Source organism: Aphelocoma coerulescens, unplaced genomic scaffold (genome assembly GCF_041296385.1).
Source record: "Aphelocoma coerulescens isolate FSJ_1873_10779 unplaced genomic scaffold, UR_Acoe_1.0 HiC_scaffold_97, whole genome shotgun sequence".
Classification (NCBI taxonomy): Eukaryota; Metazoa; Chordata; class Aves; order Passeriformes; family Corvidae; genus Aphelocoma; species Aphelocoma coerulescens.
In genome coordinates this window covers 910642-928253 of record NW_027184078.1, presented here as the reverse complement: position 1 = coordinate 928253, position 17612 = coordinate 910642, and the positions used below count along the sequence as shown (strand labels likewise).

Here is a 17612-nt window from a genome sequence, read left to right as displayed (position 1 = left end):
CGCCCGAATTGGAAACCCAAGTCGCCCTGGGATCTTGGAAATAATTACTATCTGGCCAGAAGATGAGACTTTTGGGTTATCTTCTGAAGAAGAAGAGGAGCAGGTGACACGTGCCGAAGAAGCCCCACCATATAACGAGCTACCAGAGAGTGAAAGACAATATGCCCTCTTCACTGATGGTTCCTGCCGAATTGTAGGCGCTAGCCGGAAATGGAAAGCTGCTGTATGGAGCCCCACATGACAAGTTGCACAGGCTACTGAAGGAGAAGGTGGATCGAGCCAATTTGCTGAACTCAAAGCCGTTCAATTAGCTCTGGACATTGCTGAAAGAGAGAAGTGGCCAAAGCTCTACCTCTACACTGATTCATGGATGGTAGCCAATGCTCTGTGGGGTTGGCTGGAAAGGTGGAATAAGGCAAACTGGCATCGCAGAGGAAAACCGATCTGGGCTGCTGAGGAGTGGAAAGGCATTGCCACCCGAGTAGAGAAGCTACCAGTGAAAGTCCCTCATGTAGATGCTCACATTCCCAAGAGCCGGGCTAATGAAGAACATCGTAACAACAAACAGGTAGATCAGGCTGCGAAAATAGAGGTGTCCCAGATAGACTTGGATTGGCAACATAAAGGAGAGTTGTTCCTAGCTCGATGGGCCCATGATGCCTCAGGCCATCAGGGCAGAGACGCCACCTATAGGTGGGCACGAGACCGAGGGGTGGATCTAACCATGGACAGTATCTCCCAGGTGATCCATGATTGTGAGACGTGCACTGTGATCAAGCAGGCCAAGCGGGTGAAGCCCCTGTGGTATGGTGGGCGGTGGTCCAAATACAAGTATGGGGAGGCCTGGCAGATTGATTCCATCACACTGCCTCAAACCCACCAAGGCAAGCGCTGTGTGCTCACAATGGTAGAAGCCACCACAGGATGGCTGGAGACCTACCCTGTGCCTCACGCTACTGCCCGGAACACCATCCTGGGCCTGGAAAAGCAAGTCCTTTGGAGGCATGGCACCCCTGAGAGGATTGAATCTGACAATGGGACTCATTTCATGAACAGCCTTATAAACACCTGGGCTAGAGAACATGGCATTGAGTGGGTGTACCACATCCCTTACCATGCACCAGCTGCAGGCAAAGTGGAACAGTGCAATGGATTGTTGAAAACCACCCTGAAGGCACTGGGTGGGGGAACTTTCAAAATTTGGGAGCAGCATCTGGCAAAGGCCACCTGGTAAGTTAACACCCGAGGATCCACCAATAGAGTGGGTCCAGCCCAAGCTGAATCCCTGCATACAACAGATGGAGATAAGGTCCCAGTAGTGCATGTCAGAGGTCTGTTAGGAACGACTGTGTGGATAAATTCTGCCTCGAGTACAGACAAACCCACCCGTGGGGTTGTCTTTGCTCAGGGCCCTGGTTGCACATGGTGGGTGTGCAGAGAGATGGAACACGTTGTGTACCACAGGGAGATCTGATTGTTGTGTGAAAACCACCTGTAGTGTGGAATGCTTGTATACCCCTGCTTGCTGATTGTCACTGTCACTGTTCGTATATAGCTGTGTATATGTATATGTATATGTATATGTATATGTATATGTATATGTATATGTATATGTATTAATGTGTGTGTAGAATTAGAATATCTTAGTTTGGGCATTGAGCCAACAATATGGGATAAGGGGTGGAATGTCTTGGGGTGACGTTATGATGTGTATCCCATATCGCTGTCTATGTCCAGAAATTAATTTTTGTGCCTTTCTATGTCTCTAAACTGAGTCTGAGAGAGGGAAAGAAAAAACTGAGCAAAACTTTCTCAAAGCAGTTTGCAGCTTGTTCAAGGTCACATAAAGACAGGAGGTTTTTATTTTTTCCCCAGCCGCGGCAGGGGAGCGAGGAAGCACCCGGCTTGCTGTGTTCCAGTCAGCTTTTGGCCAGTTGTTTCAGTTTCTTGTTCTCCGGAGAGAGACTGAGAGTTGGACTTTGCTTTTCCTTCTCTGGAATTCCGGATTTTCTCCCTTTGCTACTGGCCTGCTTTCAACCTCAGAGCACATCGGGAGGACTTTCCACCGGGCACAGAGGGCCTGGCCCTGGGCCAAGCCCCAGCTCCGAGGAGACCAAAGGGGGGACTCTAACGCTTTCCCAGGTTTTTCCTCCACAGTGAAAGATTTTACTATTTAACCTCATTTTCCTTTCCCGTGTGTTCGTTAAATAAATAGTTTTATCTTCTGCACTTTCCTTCGAGGAAAATTTATTTTTTCCCGAACCTGGTGGGGGGAGGGGTGGTTGTGCCTTCTCTCAGAGGATATATTTCTAAATTTGGCCAAACTGGTGCAATAAATTAATTAGAATATTAACTATAAAGTAACTTGAATATTAATGAGAAAGTAATTGGAATATAAAAGAAAAAATAGTTTGGATACAAGATAAAATCATGGGAATGCAGAAGAGAAAATAATTTGGATAAAAACTGGAAAATCATTAAAATATTAAATATAAAATAATGGGAACATAAAAGAGAAAATAATTGGGAGAAAAATAAAGAGAATTATTCGAATATCAAAGAGAAAATAATTAGGAAATAGGAAATAATTAGAAAATAGAAATGAAATAATTCAAATAAAATGGAGAATAATTGAAATCTCAAATAAAATTAATTAGGATCTAGGTGATAATTAGAATAGAAAAAATAAAATAGGATCTAAAAAAATCAAATAATTCAAATATTGAGGATCCATGGATCAGAAAATTCCAGGGATTCCCGACACAGCAGCGAGTTATTCCCATGGATTTATTATTCCAAGCCAAATATCCAAGAAATGTAACAAACAGCGAGAGAAATCCGGGATTTATCCACAGGAAACGGGAAGAAAACGGGAAGAGAAGGGAAATATTTGAACACTTTGGGGTTTTCTGACATTCCTGAATCCCTGAAAATTGTTTGGGGAACTTTGGCAACTCTGCTGGTTTTTATTTCCCTTTCTCACCCTCTGATTCATTAATTCATTCATTAATAGGTTCACATTATAATTGCATTGATGGTTAATCAATTATTATTCATTATTAATGGATTTAAATTAATGAACGAGTTTATAATTATTCATTGATCTCCTCCTGGCCCCACAGACCGGGATTTGTCCCCCATTCCCAACCTCCATCCTTTGGGATGGGACAAGGTGGGAATGGGCAAATGGGAATAACGGGAACAGGGAAATGACTGGAATATTAAAAAGGGAATCATTGGAATATTTTAAAAGGAGATGTTTGAATATTAAAAAGACTAATTAGGATATTTTATAAGAATAATTTGAATACTTAAAACCACTAATTAGCGTATTTTATAGGGATAATTTGACTATTAAAAAAGACTAATTAGGGGATTTGAAAGGGATGGCTTCAATATTTAAAAGGAGTAATTGGAATATTTAAAAGATACTAATTGGGATATTTAAAAGGAATAATTAAAATATTAAAAGGGAATTGTTTGAATATTTAAAAAATAATTGGAATATGAAGAGGGGAATATTTGAATGGTATATGGGGGATAATTGAATATTAAAAATGAATAATTGGAATATTAAAAAGGAATAATTAAAATATTAAACGGGAATAATTTGAATATTGAAAGAAGTTAATTGGAATATTAAAAGGGGAATGTTTGAATATAAAAGGGAATAATTTGAATGTTTTAAAAAGGGATAATTTGAATATTTGAAAGGGAGTAATGGGGATATTTAAAAAGGACTAATTGCAATATTTTAATGAAACAAAAGATCATAAGAGAATAATTTGAATATTAAAAAATTAATTGGAATATTAACAAGGGGATAATTGGAATATTAAAAGGGGAGTAATTAAGATATTTTAAAAGGACTAATTGGAATATTAAAAAGGGTAATAAGAATATTTAAACATGATACTTTGAATATTCAAATGGGTGGTTTTAATATTTAAATAAGATTATTTGAATATTAAAATAGACTACTTAGGATATTTAAAAATGATTATTTGAATATTTAAAAGGAATCATTTGAATATTTAAAAGGGACTAATTGGGACATTTTAAAGAAATGATTAAAATGTTAAAAGGGAATAATTTGAATATGAAAAAGGAACAATTGGATTATTTTAAAGGGAAGAATTGGGATGTTCAAAAGGGAACTCAGTTATTAAAATAAAGCGAATATTAAAAGGTCACTGCTGGGGCTCTCCAACCCCCACGGGGCGGATCCCCAGAGCGCTCCCGTCGGAGCTGGGGCTGAAGAACGGGAAGAGACTCCCGTGAAGTTTCAAGGGGAGGACTCCCAGGAGCTGCTTCTCCTCGGCGTCGAAGAAGGAGAGGGTGCGGGATTCCTGGTCCAGGAGGACCCCAACCACGCGGCAGCTCCTGGAATTGTGCTCCACCTTCCCGCCGGGGAGGCGGAATTCCCCCTGGGAATACTCCAGCCCCGGCACCGTCTCCTCTGGGAAGCTGCCGCCGTTGTTCCGCAGGGAATCCCGGATCTCCTCACCCAGCACGCCCAGCTCCCAGTTGGATCTGTCGCCCACCTCCACTTCCCAGTAGCGCTTCCCTTCGGAAAAGCCTTCCTGGGCCACCACCACGGCTTTGGGATGGATCTTGGATCCCGGCTTGGAGGTGACGATCCGGGATTTTCCCTGGATCACGAGGTCAGGGTGTTTGCAGTGCTCGTCCAGGGTCAGGGAGACTTGGGAAGGAGGGAAAACCAACGGTTGATATCGTTTGATATCATTTGATATCGTTGGAGATAATTTGATACCATTCAATATAGAATAATCAAATATTTGGGATTTTTCCATGTGTTAGGATGTGCAAAATCTAAATGCAAAAAAAAACCCCACAGAGCAGAAAGTTCTGATTTTTGGGAAAATTTGGGGGGAAGGAGTAGGAGGAAGAGGAGGAAAAGAAGGAGATGAAGGAGGAGGAGGAGCAGGAGGAAGAGGAGGAGAATTAGAAAGAAGAGACGGAGGAGGAGACGGAGAAGAAGGAAAAAGAGGAGGAGGAAGAAAAGGAAGAGAAGGAGGAGGAGGAAAAACAGGAGGAGAAGAAAAAGGAGGAGAAGGAGGAGGAGGAGGAGAAGGAAAAAGTAGGAGATGGAGATGGAGGAGGAGGAGCAGGAGGAGGAAGAGGAGAGGGAGGAGGAGGAAGAAAAGGAGGAGCAGGAGAAGGAAAAGGAGGAGGAGGAGGTGGATGAATGGGAGGAAGAGGAAGGGGAAGGGGAAGGGGAAGGGGAAGGGGAAGGGGAAGGGGAAGGGGAAGGGGAAGGGGAAGAGGAAGAGGAAGAGGAAGAGGAAGAGGAAGAGGAAGAGGAAGAGGAAGAGGAAGAGATGGAGGAAGAGATGGAGGAGGAGAAGGAGAAGGAGAAGGTGGAGGAAGAGGAGGAAGAGGAGGAGGAAGAGGAGGAGGAAGAGAAGGAAGAGAAGGAGATGGAGGAGGAGAAGGAACGGGTGGAGGAGGAAGAACAGGCAGAGGAAGAGGAGAAGGAGGAGGAAAAGGGGAAGGAGGAAGTGGAGGAGGAGGCGGGGAAGAGGAGGAGGAAGAGGAGGAGGAGGAGGGGAAGAGGAGGAGGAAAAGGGGAAGGCAGAAGAGGAGGAGGCCTGGACTCACCTGCGTTACTCTGAGCCAGTCTGAATTCTGTGCGGAAAGGGGCACTAATTAACGCTAACTAACTCTCATTAAGCTGGCAGCTCATTTGCATGCCAGCAGAGCTGGGCGGGGCAGAGCAATCGGGGCCCGGTCCCACTCACCCAACTGGGCCTGGACACGCCCTGAAACGAGAGAGCCCAAAGAGCCGTCAGCGCCACCTATGGGACACCTGGGCAGGTGTGGGACACCTGAGTGACACCTGAGTGACACCTGAGTGACACCTGGGCAGGTGTGGGACACCTGAGTGACACCTGAGTGACACCTGAGTGACACCTGGGCAGGTGTGTGACACCTGAGTGACACCTGGGCAGGTGTGGGACACCTGAGTGACACCTGAGTGACACCTGGGTGGGTGTGGGACACCTGTGGGACACCTGAGTGACACCTGGGCAGGTGTGGGACACCTGAGTGACACCTGAGTGACACCTGAGTGATACCTGGGTGGGTGTGGGACACCTGAGTGACACCTGAGTGACACCTGAGTGACACCTGAGTGACACCTGGGTGGGTGTGGGACACCTGAGTGACACCTGAGTGACACCTGTGTCATCTGTGGGACACCTGTGTGACCTTTGTGTCACCTGTGCCACCTCTGTCACCTGTCCCAGGTGTTCCCATGTCACTTATGCCACCTGTGCCACCTGTGTCACCTCTGTGTGTGCTGCCTGGAACACCTGTGTGTGACCCGTGCCACCTGTGCCACCTGTCTCAGGCACGTGTCATCTGTGTCACCCGTGTCACTTCTGTCACCTGTCCCAGGTGTCCTGTGTCACCTGGGTCACCTGTGTCACCTGTGTCACCTGGGTCACCTGGGTCACCTGGGCCGGGTCTGAGTCACCTGGGTCACCTGTGTCACCTGGGCAGGTGTGTCACCCCTGTCACCTCTGTCACCTCTGTCACCTGGGCCAGGTGTGTCTGTGTCACCTGGGCCACCTGGGCCACCTGGGCCAGCTCTGAGTCACCTGGCTCACCTGGCTCATACCCCAGTCACCTGTCCCAGGTGTCCCCATGTCCCACCTTTGTCACCAGTCCCAGCCCCCAAAGCAGCCCCAGTTCAGCTCCAAACATTTTTCCCAAATCCCCAAATCCCTGAAATTCCCCAAAATTCCTCAGATTCCCCAAACTCCCCGAATTCCCCAAACTCCCCGAATTCCAGCATTTTCTCACCGATTTTCTTCTCCATCTCCTGGTTCTCTGTGGGGGGGGGAGAAGGAAATCGGGGTTTGGGAACGGGAAATGGGAATCGTCGTGGGAATTCCGGGGAAGTGGTGTTAAGATCGAGATAATTATCAATATCAGAAATAATTGGAGAGATAACGAGTTAAATATTTCCTGCATTTAATATTATTACAATGGATCATTCACTATCAATAGAATTAATGGTTGATCAGAATACCATTAATGTTTACTATTTAATTAATATTTACTATTAATATTCACTGTTAATATGATTTATGTTTATTATTTATATAATCAGTATTTATCTTTATTGTTAATAGAATTAATGGTTGATAATAATACCATTAATATTTACTATTTAATTAATATTCACTATTAAGATAATTAAGATTTGCTGTTATTATGATTTTTATTTATTACTAATATAATCAGTATTTATCTTTATTATTAATAGAATTAATGGCTGATAATAATATAATTAATATTTAACTTTCAAATGATTCATATTTACTATTAATATCATTAATATTTACTTTTAATAGGATTTATATTGATTGTTAATATGATTGATATATATAGTTTATATAGAATAATTAATGTATTTTAGATAGACTATTTAATTATGTAATAAATAATAATAATTTTATTGATTATATTTTATAGCTGTATAAAAGAAATAATTGCTTATAAATATTATATCTAATAATGAAATATAATTAGTATGAGTAATTAGGTGTTCATTTTCTATAAATAGATATAAAGTATAATTATGCTTGGTCTCTGCAGAATAACAGACATTTAAATACCTTATATTAAATATCAATTAATAATTATTAGGTATTAAATATTAATTAATAATATAGGGACAAGATCGATCTAAAATGTATTTCATTAATAATAATTATTATCTCTAATCTGTAGAGAATAATGGACCTGTAGATGCTGGAGCTTGGTCAAATACTATTAAATAATAATTAGTTATTAGTTAATGGTCATTAATTACAGGTTATTTTGCATTATTAATTATTAATTAATAATTAATAATTATTGGTTATTGATTCTTGATTATTGATCAAGTAAGCATTAATTAGTAATTAGTAATTAGTAATCAAGTAAGAATTAATTATTAATTATTAATCAAGTAAGCATTAATCATTGCTAATTAACTATTCATTATTCAATTAGTATTAAACAAAAAATATTCCCAAACACTGCCAGGAAATCAAGGTAAATATTAATTGATTATTAGACAATTAATTCCAGATCCTGCAGGAGCAGCTCCCAAGGGAATTTAAATTAATCTGAATTATCCCAATTATTTTTAGGTCCCTTTCCCACAAATAATCCCAGATTTATCCCTTCAACCCCCCTCGGAATTAATTAATAATTAATTCGAGAATTAATCCCGAGGGATTTCCCAGCTCCACCCTCAGAACTCCACGGAAATCCTTGGATTTTATCCCAAAAATCGTGGATTTGGAGGGAAACTCGAGGCTTTTTTACCCTTCTGGAATTTTCCAATCTCCTCCTCTGGAAAAGAAAGGAACAAAAATCAGGAAAATCCCCAAATTTGGGCTCAGTTTGGGGGCGAAAGTTGAGGTTGGGATTAAGGGAAAGAATTTCATTACTCTGGGCCTAATAATTAATCCAAGCCTAAGAAATGATTAAAATTAGTCTAATAAATATTTAGTCTCAGTCTAAGAAATCACTAGTCTGAGCCTAATAATAAATAATTGGGGTAAGAGAATAATTAGGATGAGTTTAAGAAGTAATTAGTCGGAGTCTAGTAAATAATTAGTCCGAGTCTAATAAATTATTAGAATTGGTCTAATACATATTTAGCCCAAGTCTAATAATTAGTCTGTCTGATAATTAGTCTAATAAATTTTCAGTCTCAGTCTAATACATAATTAGAATTATTCTCATAAAGGGTCTAATAAATAATTAATCTGAACCTAATAAATAATTGCTGTAAGCTAATAATTAGAATGAGTCTAATAAGTAAGTAATTATTCTGAGTCTAATAATTAGTCCAAGTCTAATAAATTATTAGCCCAGGGCTAATAAATTATTAGAATGGGTCTAACAAGTAATTAGTTGACGTCTAATAACTAGTCTGTCTGATAATTAGTCTGAGTCTGATAAATAATTAGTCCGAATCTGAGAAGTAATTAGTCCAAGTCGAATAAATATTTGGTCCAGGTCTAACAAATAACTCATCTAAGAATAAATAATTAGTCCAAAGCTAATAAATATTTAGTCTGAGTCTAATAACTAATTAGTCTCAGTCTAACAGGCAAGTAGTCTGACTTAAATAATTACCCCGGGTCTAAGAAGTAATTAGGCTGAGCCTAATAAATTAGTCCAAATCTAATAAATGATTAGAATGAGTCTGATTAATAAATAGTCTAAGTCTAAGAAATAATTGGTCTGAGTCTAAGAAATAATAATTGGGCTAAGTCTAATAAATAATCAGTCTAAGCCTAATAATTAGTCTAATAAATAATTAATCCAAGTCTAATAAAGAAATAGTCTAAGTCTAATAAATAATTGGTCTAAGTTTACTAATTAGTCCAAGTCTAATAAACAATTATTCTTAGACTAATAAGCAATTAGTCTAATAAATAGTCTGAGTCTAATAAATAATAATTGGGCTAAGTCAAATAAATAATTAATTGGTCTAAGTCTAATAGAAAATTAGCCTGAATCTAATAATTAGTCTAAATCTATTAAATAATCCAAGTCTAAGAAATAATTGGTCTAAATCTAATAGTTGGTCTGGATCTAATAATTAGTCCAAGTGTAATAAGCAATTATTCTGAATCTAATAAATAATCAGTCTAATAAATAACATGAGTCTAATAAAGAACTGGAATTTGTCTAATCAGCAATTAGTCTAATAAAAAATTGGTCTGAGTCTAATAATTAGTCTGAGTCAAATAATGACTCTAAATTTAATAAACTATTAATCTGAGTCTAATGAATAATTATTCTGAGTCTAATAATTAGTCTAATAAATAATTAATCTGAGTCAATAAATAGTCTAATAAACAATTAGAATAAATCTCATTAATAAATAGTCTAAGAATAATAAATAATTAGTCCAAGAACCAATTAGTCCAAGTTGAATAATTAGTCCGAGTCTAATAAACAATGGGTTTAAATCTAATAAACAGTGGGTTTAAATCTAATAAACAATTGGTTTAAGGCTAATGAGTAACTAATTAGCAGCTAATGAAAAATCAATTGGTATCTAATAACGACTTGATTAGCAGTTAAAGAATAATCAATTAGCCTCTAATAACTAATTAATTAGAGGCTAATGAATAATTAATGCCGGCTCTTACCCAGCTCCTCCTTGAGCTCCTCGATCTCTGGAAGGAATTGGGATCAGTCAGGAATTCCCCTTGTCCCGCCCCCCCCGGCGGTTCCCGGGAATTCCGGGGGGAGCCGGGCGCTTCCCAGGGCCCCAAATCCCAGGGAAAGCCGAGTCTCGCCCTCACCCTCCTGGATCTGCTGCTGGTTCTTCCCTGGGAAGGGGAAAAGGGAAACGGGAATTACGGAGAACTCCGGGAGCCCCGAAACAGCCGCTGCAACTGCAAAGGGGTTTAATTCCTTTTGGGTTAATTAATATCGATTCATTTAATTTTAGTTCATAATTCCTTTGAATTTCTTTTCTCTGAGTTTCTTTTAATTCCTTTTAATTCCTTTTAATTTATTTTCTTTTCTTTGAATTTCTTTTCTTTTCTTTTAATTCCTTTCAATTTCTTTTAATTCCTTTTAATTTCTTTAAATTTCCTTTAATTCCTTTAAATGCCTTTTATTTTCTTTTATTTCCTTTAAATTTCTTTTATATTAATTTCTTTTATTTTCTTTTAATTCCTCTTAATTCCTTTTAATTTCTTTTCTTTTCTTTTAATTCCTTTCAATTCCTTTGAATTTCCTTTAATTCCTTTTAATTCCTTTTATTGTCTTTTACTTCCTTTTAATTTCTTTTAATTCCTTTTAATTTCTTTAATTTTCTTTTATTTTCCTTTAATTCCTTTTAATTTCATTTAATTTCTTTTCTTTTGTTTTGTTTCCTTTAAATTTCTTTTAATTTCTTTTAATTCTTTTTAATTCCTTTTAACTCCTTGAAATTCCTTTTAATTTATTTTCTTTTCCTTTAATTTCTTTTATTTTCCTTTAATTCCTTTCAATTTCTTTTAATTCCTTTTAATTTCTTTTATTTTAATTTCTTTTCTTTTAATTCCTTTTCTTTCCTTTTAATTCCTTTTATTGTCTTTTAATTTCTTTTATTTTCTTTTATTTTTTTATTTCCTTCTAATTTCTTTTAATTTATTTTAATTCCTTTTATTTTCTTTTATTTTCTTTTCTTTCCTTTCATTCCTTTCCATTCCTTCCCATTCCTCGTCTCCTCCTCCTTTCTTTCATTTCCCCTTTATTCCGATCATTTGATTTCATTCATTTCTTGCTGTTCAATTCTTTCATTTCCTCTTTCCCGCTCCATTCCCATTCCGGAACAGACGGATTTTCCCGCCACTTTTGGCCACCAATTCCCGATTTTTGGGGAGTCTCCAGCCCGGCCCCTCCCCAAGGCCGGAATTCTGGGGGCCGATCCCAAATTCCGCCTTTTCCTGCCGGGGAATTGGACTCACGCTCACGAGCCAGGAGCTGCTGGTTCCCTGTGGAGACACGGAGGGAGAGGCTCATTAGCGGGGAAGGGAGGCTTAATTAAGGGTTAATTAGCGCTTCTTAAGGGTTAATGAATGCTTAATTGGCAGTTGGTTAATAGTTAATTAGTGGTTAATTAAGGGTTAATGAATGGTTAATTTACGGTTGATTACTGGTTTATTAATGGCCAGTTAATTAATGGTTAGTTAGCAGTTAATTAGCGGTTAATTAATGGTTGATTCATGGTTAATTAATGGCTTATTAATGGTCAGTTAGCAGTTAATTAGCAGTCAATTAACAGTTAATTAGCAGTTAATTAATGGCTAATCAACGGTTTGTTAATGGTTGATTAGTGGTTGATTAATAGTTAAGTAGCAGTTAATTATGAGTAATTAATCGTTAATAAGATGTTAATTAACAGTTGATTAATGGTTAATTAGCGGCCAATTAACAGTTAATTAACATTTAATTAATGGCTAATTGACAGTCGATTAATGGTTGATTAACGGTTGATTAATGGTTATTAGCAGTTAATTAATGGTTAATTAATGGTTAATTAGCAGTTACTTACTGGTTGATTAGTGGTAGATTAATAAGAATTAATGAGATTAATGGGAATGGGAATTGTGGGAATGGCGGGAGTGGCGGGAATTGCGGGAATGGGAATGGTGGGAATGGGAATTGCGGGAATTGCAGGAATGGCGGGAATGGCAGGAGTGGGAATGGCGGGAACGGGAATGGTGGGAATGACGGGAATTGCAGGAATGGGAATGGCAGAAATTTCAGGAATGGGAATTGTGGGAATTGCGGGAATGGGAATGGCGGGAATGGGAATGGCGGGAATTGCGGGAATTGCAGGAACGGGAATGGTGGGAATTGCGGCAATGGGAATGGGAATGGCGGGAATGGGAATGGGAATTGCAGCAATGGGAATGGGAATGGCGGGAATGGGAATGGGAATCAGAAAGGGAATTGCGGCAATGGGAATGGGAATGGCGGGAATTGTGGCAATGGGAATGGCGGGAGCTGCCGGCAGCGCGGCACTCACGGCGCAGTTTGTAGGCGGCCGCCAGCAGCAGGAAGACGCCGAGGATGAGCAGCATCAGGAACGCCGGGAGCCAGGGAGACGTGGCCGGGAAGAAAACGTCTGGAAAAGAAACGCCGGGAATCTCGGACTGGCCAGGGAACCCTGGGACGGCTGCGCCGGGAATTGCCCACCCCAAACTGGGAATTCTCCATCCCAAACTGGGAATTCTCCATCCCCAAACTGGGAATTCTCCATCCCCAAACTGGGTATTCCATCCCCAAACTGGGAATTCCCCCATCCCAAACTGGGAATTTCCCCATCCCCAAACTGGAAATTCCATTCCCAGACTCATCCCTGAGCCCATGGAAAACCATCCCGGACATTCCAGGACCTTCCAGCGGCTCCAAGTCCAGGAAATCCCTGGAAAACTTGAAAACCTCCTTCATCATCCCACGAAAACGTCGGATAACCGGGGACGATTCCCGTTTTCCCGGCGCCTCACCGGCGATGACGATGGAAGATTCCGAGGCCGTCCGGAGCTGGGGGTCCAGGATCCTGCAGGACGCGGCGTTCCCGGATCCCGGCCGGAGCAGCAGGGAGCTGCCGGCGCTCCCGGTGTCCGTCGGCGCCGCAATTCCCGTCAGGTTTTCCCCCTTCCCGTCCGTCCACAGCAGCTGCACGTCGGAGAAGGGGCGCTCCGAGAGGCACCGGAGCCGGATCCCGCCCTGCTCCGGCCCCTCCAGGATCAGCAGAGGGTCATGGACGTTCCCTACGGATCAGAGGGATGGCAAAATCCCGGAGTTCCCGCTTCGAGGCGGCCAGAATTGTTGGGGTTCAATATTCTGGAATATTTGGGATCCATATTTCGGAATTGTTTGGGTTCAACATTCCCGGATTGTTTGGGGTCAACATCCCGGAATACTGGAGGTTTAACATTCCCAAATTTTTGTGTTCAGCATTCCCGGAATTATTTGCATTCAATATTCCCGGAATTCTTTGTGTTCAACATTCCAGAATTTTCTGGGTTTAACATTCCCAGAGCTGTTTGGGTTCAACATTCCCGGAATTTTTGGGGTTCAATATTCCCAAATTTTTTGGTTTAAGATCCTGGAATGGTTGGGTTCAATATTCCTGGATTTATTTGGGTTCAGCATCCTGGAATTTCAGGGGATTTAACATTCCCAGATTGTTTGGGATCAATATTTGGGAATTGTTTGGGTTTAACATCCCCAGATTGTTTGGAATCAATATCCCGGAGTTGATATTCCTCAACATTCCTGGAATTGTTTGGGTTCAACATTCCCGGAACTCCTTGAGTTCAGCATTCCTGGAATTGTTTGGGTTCAACATTCCAGAATTTTCTGGGTTTAACATTCCCAAAGTGGTTTGGGTTCAACATTCCCGAATTCTTTGGGTTCAATATTTTATTAATGATGATATTAACAGATTAATTAATGAATGGTTCATTCATTACTTTGGGTTCGGTATCCGGAATTCTTTGGGTTCAGTACCCTGGAATTCTTTGGGTTCAATATTCCCAGAATTCTTTGGGTTCAGTATCCTGGAATTCTCTGGGTTCAGTATCCCAGAATTCTTTGGGTTCAGCATTCCCGGAATTGTTTGGGTTCAGTATCCCGGAATTCTTTGGGTTCAATATTCCCGGAATTCTCTGGGTTCAGCATTCCCGGCATGGGGATCCTGGTGCCCACGGGATTGGGCGATCCCAAAGTTTCTTTCCCATCCGAGTCATTCCCTGATCCTGCAGACTCACCCGCCGTGGGACGGAGCACCGGGAGCAGCAGCAGCAGCAGCAGCGGGATTCCCGTTCCCATTGCCGTTCCCATTCCCGCTCCCATTCCCATTCCCGTTCCTGTGGGGAAGGAAATTCCAGGGGTGAGGACGGAATCCAGGGATCGGGGTCCGGCTCCCAGGCCCCGTTCCCTGGGATTGGGGTGGGATGGGGAGGGAATTCCTTGGGAATCTCTTGGGATGGGTGGGGAAAGTCCCTGAAGATGACGGGAAAGTGGGAGAGAGGGGGAAAAGTGGGAATGGGATGGGAAGGGGAGGGGGGGAAAGGGGGAAAGGGGAAAGGGAAAGGGGGGAAAAAGGAGAAGGGAAAAGGGGAAGGGAAAAAAGGGGGGGAATGGGAGAAAGGGGGGAAAAAAGGAAAAAGGTGGGAAAGGAAAGGAAAAGGGAAAGGGGGAAAGGGCGAAAAAAGGGGGGAAAGGGAAAAAAGAGGGAAAAAGAGGGAAAAAAGGGGGAAAAAGGAGGAAAAAGGGGGGGAAAGGAGGAAAAAAGGGGGAAAAAGGGAAAGGGGAGGGAAGGGATCCAGGGAAGGATCCAGGGATGGGACACAGGGAAGGGATCCAGGGAAGGATCCAGGGATGGAATCCAGGGATGGGATCCAGGGAAGGATCCCGGGAAGGACCCAGGGAAGCTCCGCAGCTCTGGATTTCCCGCTGGACACAAACCCTAAACCCCCAAATCCAAGGAATTCCCGGAGAAGGCGCCGGGTCCGGCCGAGGGCCGGGAGCACCCACCTGATTCCCAGCCGAGGCCGGATCCCGGGAATCGCTCCCGGCCGGAGCCGCGGCCGGCCCCAGGAACCTTTGGACCCGGAATTGCGGCCCCGGAGCCGTCCCGGGTGGTCCAAAGGGCGCCCGGGAGCCCTCGGGAGGAGGCAAAGGCAGGAGCGGCCGCGGATCTGCGGGATCGGGATTCGAACCCCCCGGGATCGGGATTGGAATCCCCCGGGATCGGGATTGGAACCCCCCCGGGATTGGGATTCAAACCTCGGGATCGGGATTGGAACCCCCGGGATTGGGATTGGAATTGCCCGGGATCGGGATTGGAGCCCCCCGGGATCGGGATTGGAGCCCCCCGGGATCGGGATTCGAACCCCCCGGGGCTCTCCCGGAATTCCCGGAGAAGCGCCCAGGGCGGGATTTGGGAAAAGCGGGAATTGTGGCGCTGCCGAGAGGAAATTCCATGGAAAAGCTTTTCCAGAGGATTCGCCGGGATTGGGGGGGCGGGGGGGCCCAGGGGCTCCTCCGGCCGCGGGAATTGCGGGAGGCGGCGCCTGCGGGGATCCGGACCCGGGATGGGCTTGGGAATTATTGAATCAATCTATTCATTAGTAAATAATTATCCGTTATTAATTATTAATTAGTTATTATAAACGATTAATTCTTTATTTTTTACTTCCTAATGATTAATAGATCATTATATTAATTATTGTTATTTATTTATTATTATTTATTGATTATTGATTATTGATTATTGATTATTGGTTAATGATTAATGCTTAATACAGCATTGTTAGTAATTATTGATTATCTATTATTTCTTAATTATTGGTTATCTATTAATTCTTATTTATTTATTAATGATTAATACATCATCCTTATTAATTATTATTAATTTTTATTATTCAATATTTAACATTCATTATTAACTTATTAATAATAAATCGGTGTTATTAATTATTGATTGTTAATTATTATTATTAATTGTTTCTTGTTTATTATCCATTCATTGTTATTAGTAGATCATTGTTATAAATGATTGATTATTCATTATTTATTAATGATTAATCGATCATTATTATTAATTGTTGATTATTGATTATTCAATATCTAATATTTAAACTTTAATATTTACTTATTAATATTTAATATATCTTTGTTATAGATTATTGATATTAATTATTCATTATAGCAATTTATTATTAATTATTTATTTATTGATGATTAATAGATAATTGTTATTGATTATTGACCATCAAGTATTATTAAGTATTATTTATATTTTATTTATTTATGATAAATATGTAGTTGTTATTAATTCTTGATTATTAATTATTATTAATTATTAATTATTTATTCTCTGTTTATTAATGATTACTAGATTATTGTTATTAATTACTGATTATTAGTTATATTTATACAATAATTAGATAGAAAATATTTCATTATTATTTATTTATAATTAGTAATTAATAATTATTTTATTAATCAATGTGTTGATTATTTGTTACTAAATAAGCATATTAATTGGTCATTACCCGACGTGCAGTATTTTATTAATCCTGGATAATGGTTCATTAATTACTTCTATAAATACTAAATAAGTAAATGAATGGATGCATCGATCAATACCTGGGTCTAATTATTGATTATTAAGGATATTATTGATGTTAATGAGGGATTAATAATGCCACTAAGACTAGAAATCAGAATATTAATATATCATGAATGGATTCTTATTAGCAGGGTATTAATATTCTGTTAATAATACAAATTGAGAGAACAATTTATTCTCTTACTAATGAGTGTGTTAATGGATAATTAATTGCAGTTTGGAATTAATTGTAATAGATAAGGCTTCTAAATATTAATGTTAATTACGAATAATTACACTTGATTAACCTGAACCAAAGGCTATAAATAGCAATTTAAATTAATATCTGTAGTAATTAATATTTTAAAAATTAATTAATTTACAATTATGGAATTTTTTTAAAATTGATATTAATTTTTAATTTTAAAACTAACATATTAATAGATTATCAATGGTATTAATATTAATGATTAATAATATTTTAAAACAATTGATATTTAATTATTTTGCAATTAATTGTAATGGATAATGACTATAAATATAAATATTAATTACAAATACTTAAAATTAATTAACCCTAACCGATAATTACTATAAACAGTAATATTAATAATTATTTATATTAATTAATCTTTTATTAAATATTTATCTATTTAATTAAATAATTATCATTTTAAAATATTGATATGAAATATTAAGTTTCATAATAATGTATCAATGTATTAGTAATATTAGTGATGTTATTATTAATAAACGTTAATATTTATGAAGCAATATTTAATTGTTTTTAATTATTTGTAATAGATAAGGATTCTAAATATTAATATTAATTACAAATAATTACAATTAATTAACCCTAACTGACCACTATAAATATTAATAATAATTAATATTCATAGGAATTGATCTTTTAATAAATATTTATTTATTTAATTCCATAATTACTATTTTA

General features: G+C 39.4%; 1 protein-coding gene across 1 annotated transcript; it reads right to left on the bottom strand.

Annotated features, from left to right (window-relative positions):
• Positions 1 to 2773: 2773 nt before the first annotated feature.
• Positions 2774 to 14408, bottom strand: LOC138102644 (butyrophilin-like protein 9). The gene is made up of 11 exons (XM_069000368.1): positions 14313 to 14408; positions 13044 to 13310; positions 12563 to 12661; positions 11499 to 11525; positions 10344 to 10370; positions 10188 to 10214; positions 8344 to 8370; positions 6829 to 6855; positions 5763 to 5783; positions 5623 to 5649; positions 2774 to 4702 (listed from the first exon to the last, which is right to left on the bottom strand). The coding sequence occupies exons 1-11, from the start codon at positions 14401 to 14403 to the stop codon at positions 4191 to 4193; spliced, it is 1152 nt and encodes a 383-aa protein (XP_068856469.1). The 5' UTR covers positions 14404 to 14408; the 3' UTR covers positions 2774 to 4190.
• Between the last annotated feature and the right edge of the window lie 3204 nt (positions 14409 to 17612).

Bases quoted from the DNA above. Each gene is read 5' to 3' on its own strand.
- LOC138102644 (XM_069000368.1), bottom strand. From the start codon at position 14,403: ATGGGAATGGGAGCGGGAATGGGAACGGCAATGGGAACGGGAATCCCG. The intron at 13,311-14,312 runs GTGAGTCTGCAG...TCTGATCCGTAG, and splicing joins GGTGCTCCGTCCCACGGCGG to GGAACGTCCATGACCCTCTG. The intron at 10,371-11,498 runs GTGAGTCCAATT...TCCCCTTCCCAG, and splicing joins GCAGCTCCTGGCTCGTGAGC to GGAAGAACCAGCAGCAGATC.